Consider the following 7,342-nt stretch of genomic DNA (forward strand, 5'->3'; position numbering starts at 1 on the left):
TCAATGTCGTGGTTGTGATATAATGTAGTTTTGTAAGATGTTACCATTTGGGGAAACTGATTAAGAGTACACAGGATCGTTCTGTATTATTTCTTACAATTGCATGTAAATCTACCATGATCTCAAAATAAAAGGTTTAGTTTTTTTAAAAATTGAATAAATTGAGCCTGTCATTACAAGGAAAACAGTATTTGTTGCCAACAATAAAACTAGAAATTTGGAAAAGTTGTTTCTACCACTGTGAGCATAACAACTTCCCGATAGTTAAAGACTTTTGGATGAGATCATTGGTGACATCAATTAATGTTATTGTTTGATAGTGTATATCAAGTGTCTCAAGAGTTAGAAGATCAGCATAACTCCACAAGTATACCAGTTGCCACCAAGTCAATTCGGCCTCATGACCACCCCATGTGTTGTAGAGTAGAACTACTCCATAGAGTTTTCATGGCTGTGACCTTTCAAAAGCAGATCACCAGGCCTTTCTTCAAAGGCACCTATGAGTAGGTTCAACCCGCCAACCTTTAAGTTAATAGGCAAGTGCTTAATGATTTGCACCACCAAGAGAATCTAGTATTTTCCAAATGATCAATGCACAATATTACAAAATTATGCATAGGTGAAAGCTGTATTCAAAACACAAGACAGAACAACAGATTTTACTGTCACAGAGTACAAAAGTTTATTGGCATGGCTTCAGATTCCAGTGACAACTAACCTTTAATAAATTAAGATTTGTCACATTTTAGCAAAGTATTTAAAAAGAATATCCACAATTATCTGAAAAGACCATTCAAATATATATTGGTGTGAGACCATATTTTATTCATAATACTTCGACCTTAATAATACATTGCAACAGGATGAGTGCAGAATCACATATGAGAATCCATCAGCCTTCTATTAAGTCAGACATTAGATATTTGCAAAAATGCAAACCAATGTCCTTCTTTTCACTAAACTTTTGTTTTGGAAAATATGGTTATTTTTCATAAAAATTATTTGTCAACATGTAATAGGCTTATTATTTTTCATGAATTAATAAATACATATTTTTTTAATTTCCTAGAAATTATTCCATTTATATCAAAGTAAATACTGATATGTGTAATGCACAGAAGCAAAAGCTCTTTGGGGTTCTCAATAATTTGTAAGAGGGTAAAGGCTCCTGAGACCCAACATTTTGAGAACCGCTGCTCTAGTAGTTCAAACATTTCTTATCGATTGTAGCTGTATGCTCAATTTCTAAACCAAGCTCACGTATCGAAGAGTTTATGTAAGAAAATTTAAAGTGGGAGAGTGAGCATGTTTTGGAGAGAAGCACATATATCCGCAGCGGGAAAGAGAACTGTCCCACTACTCTTCCCTACCTCGGCACGAGACAGCACTGAAATTGCTGAGGTTCCACATGGAAGGCCATTCCCATTGGGTGTTTCCAGTAGTTTCTGGGGGTCACTTGTGAGGCCACTACACTTGGCCCCCAAGTAGGGGAAGGACCAGTAATTTGAAAAACCCACTCTAATTATTGCACCCTTCTTTATAGACAATATTTTACTTCAGAGTCCACTGACTTCCTTTCCCCCATTTAAAAAAAAAATCAACATTTCACCAATTTGACTTTTAGCAAAATCCTGATTTATAGTACATCCAGTTATTTACGGAGAAGGTCCATTTTTAGAAGAATGAGGCAATGACAAATATTTACAACTGCACTTGTCATGGTTTAATGTATTTTAGCTGAAATCCATAAAGAAGAATTCTTTTACATTTCACTTGCTGGCCGACTTGAGTTAATCTTCAAAAAGCGTGTTGCTAAAAGGGGAAAGAACAATTGATGACTTAATTTCTAAATTTAAAAACTGTCATGTATATGGATCACAATGTAACGGTCTAAGTTTTAAATGAAGTCCCCATGAGCAGTCCCCTGGCATCCCTCCCAGTTGGCAGGTGGCCCTGCCCCAGCCTCCTCTGTGGCCTCCAGCCAGATGCCCTGGCCTGTTGGGCTCACATTATTCCGACGCTGAAACATTAGGGTGGGCACACACTTTGGCCCCAGAAATAAGGTCGTTCTGATTTAAGATATGAATTAGATCCCAGGAGGATCTGTTATCAGTGAATGAACTGTAGAAATGTCTAGACCAAGGAAAATCTAAGTTAAGTCCTTGTTTGTGGGAATGTGTTTAAATGACCCAGATATCTGATGAGGCAATCAGTTCTGTTGTAGTATTATGGTGGTTGTTGTGGTGTATATGTGTGTGATTGTGTGTGTGTTTCTACCTACCTTACCATGTCCCCCCTTTACTGACTTGGCTTCTTTCTCTCCTCTCTTCTTTCTTTTACCACCTCCTTAATTTCTTGCAATTTTTACTTACTAAGTCAGTGGCCTTTCATTAACTCTTAAATTTTCCAGTTTCCAAGAGAATATCCTGGCAAGAGGAGTCCTTGGGTTGTGCAAACAGTTTATGCACTCGGCTGCTAACCAAAAGTTTGGAGGTTCAAGTCCACCTAGAGGCATCTCCGAAGAAAGACCTGCTAATCCACTTCCAGAAATCACCCATGGAAAACCCTACGGAGCACTGTTCTACTCAAACACACGTGGGGTCACCAGGAGTTGAAGTCAGCTCAATGGGAACTGATTTATCCTGGCAACTGCCATGCACCCAATTGGTCATCTCCTCCCTAACCACTGCCCCGCCTTTCCTACTTGGACCCCTTAGCTCATCACTGTCTGTTTATCGATTGACTTTCCAAACGAATTTAACGTCTCCATGCCAGGCTGTTCAATTTTAAAATCTTAACTTTAAAATGTAGTATGCTTTGAATCACAATTTTTCTTAAGAAAATATCCTCACTTTAGTTAATTGCAGTACATTAATTTTTAGATTTACACCTACTCCTCACTTACCAACTATCTCATTATCTGACATTTTGCATTTACGAAAATAGTAAAAAATCTACTATCTTACTATTTTGCACAGTAATGACGTATGACTGGCAGTAACAAACGCCAAGGTGTGAGGTGAGAGTAACGCTGGCTGTGATGGCTAAGGCTATGTGTCAACTGGGCTGGGCCATGATTCTTGGTGGTTTGGCAGTTATGTAATGATGTAATTTGACAGTTATGGAATGATGTAGTCATCCTCCATTTTGTGATCTGATGTCATCCTACATTTTCACATAATGCCAATTTATGCATAACGACCTGGTCTTTGGAACCTAACCGCGTCTATAAGTAAGGAGTGGGTATATTTTAATTGGGCATCTTTTTTAATTTCACTAATCATTTTCAGAGACTCTGTTTTGGATGAAATAGAATTAGAAGAACTTTAAAGCTACACCTTTAAGTAACATTCAGATTTTATGTCATTTTCTGTGTGCTCTTTCACGAGTGAGAAAATGAATCTGCATAAGAAGCCCTCTGCTCTCCACTGTGGAGTATGCAGTGGATGCTGGGGCCCACTGCTCAGTCCTGCCCCTCAGGACAAAGGCTCTCATGCCGGAAATGCCCTCCCCTCAAGGGTGCCGCCTTGCCCAATTTTACGACCCTTCTTGAGGGGCAGTCCACATCCAGTGACTGCTGATGTAGGGAGTACAAGGGCCTGGCCCCCTTGCCTCACATCAGAGGCTGAGGCTTGTGCTGCAAACACGTCACAGTTCAATCCCTCCCTCTGCCCAGTCCAACTCCATTACGGGGGTTGTTGCAAGAACAGTCTCCAATAAGCCTGTCACATGCAAATGTCCATCTCAGAGTCTGTTTCTCAGGAGAACCCAGCCTGAGACAGGGTAGTTTCCAGAGTCTTTGCCATTTTAGAGATTTTTCTGAGGCAAAACTTGAAACTTTCTACATAAAAATCTTCCCTTAAAGTTAGTTACTCAGATGAATTATTTGGACACTTTTTTTTAATGGAAAACTTCCCAAACATGTCTGCACACTTTTCCTACAAACCTGAGCTCAGCCGCCACTGAATGACTTCTAAAAAAAAAAAAAAAACACAGGTCACTGCTCCCTTTACCAGGAAGCTTGGAATCTGTGGGCAAAATCAGTTATGCCTTTCAGAAGAGTCACAGACCCTCACTCCAGAAAAAATGTACAACTGTATACAATTTTGGATATGATTCCAGGAGAATAATAAACTCTCCCAAGAGCCTCCCATGGGCCTCAATTTAACAGCCATTGGCTTATAGTGAAGGTGGCAGGAATTTATCAGTTGTCCCCAGCAGAAGAAATGGAGAGAAAGTTTTTTAAAAATGTGTATTAATAATGCCCTACTTCTAAATTTTGGAAATAGTGATGATGGTTGTACAACATTGTGAATGTGATTAGTGTCACTGAATTGTACACTTAAAAAATGGTTAAAATGACTGCTTTGATGTTATACACACACACACACACACACACACACTCATATATATGTGCCCCATAGGGTTTCCAAGCAGCAGCTCGTGCAGCCTGAGTTCTTAACCACTGTGCCACTAGGGCTCCATATACATATATATGTATATAATGACAATAAAATCACACACACACAAATGTCCCACTTCTTCATGGAATTTCATCAATAGGTTTTGAATGAGCAAATATCAGGCATACTTACATTTTCCGGACTCATATTTGTTGTATTTGAACTTGTCTTTTTACGGTATTTCCTCCTGGTATAATAGACACTGACAAGGGTGACTATCAACATCAGGGCAAACGCAGCAGCAGCGGAAGACGCGGCAATGACAATGGTGTCTCGAGTTGAGCCTCTCTTTTCACACCTTTCTCCCATGTACCACCAGTCTTCCCCTGACGGACACCTACACATTTAAGAACATGGCTTAAGGTTATGAGTTGAAATTTAAATCTGAAACTCTTCACCATGAAAAATGTTGGTAAACGTTTAGGTCACTGGCGTATGGAACTATCTCACCAACTCTCGACTGGAGAAAACTGTTAGACTGGCACCCAGAGACTGGGCAAGGGAAATAGAAAGGAAAATGGAATTAATCTTGTTGTTGTTAGTTGCCATCAAGTTGATGCCAACTCATGATGACCCCATGCGTGCACAGTAGAACTGCTCCACAGGGTTGTCAAGGCTGTGACCTTTCAGAGGCAGATAGCTGGGCCTTTCTTCTGAGCTGCCTGTGGGTGGGTTCGAACCGCCAACCTTTCAGCTACTAGTCGAACGCTTAACCATTTGCGCCACGCAGGGACTCCCAGAATTATTCCTAATCTGTTATTAAAATACCAGCCCCAAAGTAGGAGAGGGAGGTAGCACAAGTGTTTTAGTTTCCTAGCGCTGATCTAACAAAAAATACCACAAGTGGGTGGCTTTAAAGAATAAGAATTCATTGTCTCACAGTTTTGGAGTAGGAGTATGGATTCAGGGTGTTGGCAGAGCTAGGTTCTCTCTTTTTCTGTGGGCTCTAGGGAAAGATGTTTGACTCTTTCTGCTTCTGAAGCCCCAGGCATTTCTTGCCTGCTTGTAGGCGTATCTTCACATGGTATCTGTCTTCCCCTGTATGTGTCTGTGTCTATTCTGCTCTTTTCTTTTTTATAATTCATTTTATTTTTTGTTGTGGTTGTTGAAAATATACACAGCAGAACATAGGCCAATTCAACAATTTCGACATGTACAATTCAGTGACATTGATCACATTCTTCAAGTTGTGCAACCATTCTCACCCTCCTTTTCCCAATTGCTAAAAAGCAAGGAGGTCACTTTAAGAACTAAGGTGCACCTGACCCAAGCCATGGTGTTTTCAATTGCCTCATACACATGCAAAAGCTGGGCAATGAATAAGCAAGACCAGAGAAGAACTGACACCTCTGAATCATGGTGTTGGCAAAGAATATTGAATATACCATAGCTTGCCAGAAGAACAAACAAGTCTCTCTTGGAAGAAGTACAGCCAGAATGCTTCTTCGAAGCAAGGATGGTAAGACTTTGTCTCACGTACTTTGGACATGTTATAAGGAGGGATCAGTCCCTGGAGAAGGACATCATGCTTAGTAAAGTGGAGGGTCAGCAAAAAAGAGGAAGGCCCTCAGGAGATGGACTGCAATAGGTGGCTGCAATAGTGGGCTCAAGTATAGCAAAGACGGTGAGGAGGACACAGGGCTAGGCAGTGTTTCGTTCTATTGTACGTAGGGTCACTATGAGTCAGAACTGACTCGATGGCACCTAACAACAACAGCACCAATACGTATTAAAATATATCTGTAAGTTTATATGTAATGTTTCCAACCCCTAAAGACAAATAAAGATTAGGTTTATAAAGATACTGATAATAAAAGACAATAAAAATAAAAACTAAAAAAAAAAAAATGAGGTATTTGAGGTATTTGACTTATGTCAGAAGCCATTTATGACCAACTCATCAGAATGGAACCCCAAGGTAAGTCAGGGACTACCTGTACTCAGAAGGGATTAGGTTTAGGACCCTCTCTATGGCTTTATTAACATAACAAACGTAATAGAGAAAACTTCTATTTCCAAACAGGGTATAAGTACAGGGGTTAGGACTTCAACATAATGTTTTGGAAGGTCACAATTCAATCCATAACTCTAGGTATTAAAGAAAATTTAGTTCTCATCATCCTAGTCCCTCCACCTCCAAGCTACAAACCTTGGCCAATCCTTCTCAGAGGTTCGCTATCTTCATCTGGAAAATGGGACCAGGCACACTTAGCGCACCAGACTGTGGAGAGGATTTACTAAGCTATGTAACTTGTGAGGAATATTTCAGATAATTAGAATGTAATGTAAAGAGGACTTTTTCAGGCAATTAGAATGTAAGGTGTTATTTTTTTTCATAAATTATTTCATTGTCCTGGTGGCTATCCAAAGTCCCAAATGGAGAGCAAAAAATAGTCTATGAATGGTTTTGATGTGGGTATCAACTAGTTCATTCCTATGAAATATCAGTATTTAATCCCACATTGTGTGAATGATGAGATTTCTAACAAACGAATGCAGAGATCTCATTTCAGTGACCCTGTTACCTGCACTCGGCTTTGTTATTGTGGACAGTGCAGATGCCGTCATTCTCACAGGAGACTTTTGTACAGAGGTCGTCGGTGATAGAGGATATGATCGGCTCCATTTGTATAGAATTAAGATGGGATATGTCTAAAAGAGGCAGGGAAGAGCAGGGATAGAAGTCAGCTTTTGCTATAAAAAAAAATTTGATCTTTAAGTTTCAAAATAGAAGATGTTCAAGTTTCAGGTATGTGAGATATTCAGGTAATCCTGAAGCCTAGTTCAGCAGCATACATAGGCAGTGAAGTAGAGTAAAACCTGCAAAAGCCAGAACCTGTGTAAGGCAGAAACCTGTCAGAGAGGGAAAACTCAAATAT

At 39.8% G+C, this 7,342-nt stretch overlaps 1 protein-coding gene across 1 annotated transcript in view; it reads right to left on the bottom strand.

Moving 5' to 3' along the window:
• Positions 1-1,797: 1,797 nt before the first annotated feature.
• Positions 1,798-7,342, bottom strand: part of MEP1B (meprin A subunit beta) — a 31,643-nt gene continuing 26,098 nt past the window's right edge. The window contains exons 13-15 of the mRNA XM_004386901.2: positions 6,989-7,115; positions 4,596-4,800; positions 1,798-1,812 (exon numbers count right to left, since the gene is read on the bottom strand). Of these exons, the coding sequence (XP_004386958.2) occupies positions 1,798-1,812; positions 4,596-4,800; positions 6,989-7,115 (347 nt within the window). The remainder of the gene's footprint in view (positions 1,813-4,595; positions 4,801-6,988; positions 7,116-7,342) is intronic.

This window comes from Trichechus manatus, unplaced genomic scaffold, assembly GCF_000243295.1.
Source record: "Trichechus manatus latirostris isolate Lorelei unplaced genomic scaffold, TriManLat1.0 scaffold00175, whole genome shotgun sequence".
NCBI classification, from domain to species: domain Eukaryota; kingdom Metazoa; phylum Chordata; class Mammalia; order Sirenia; family Trichechidae; genus Trichechus; species Trichechus manatus.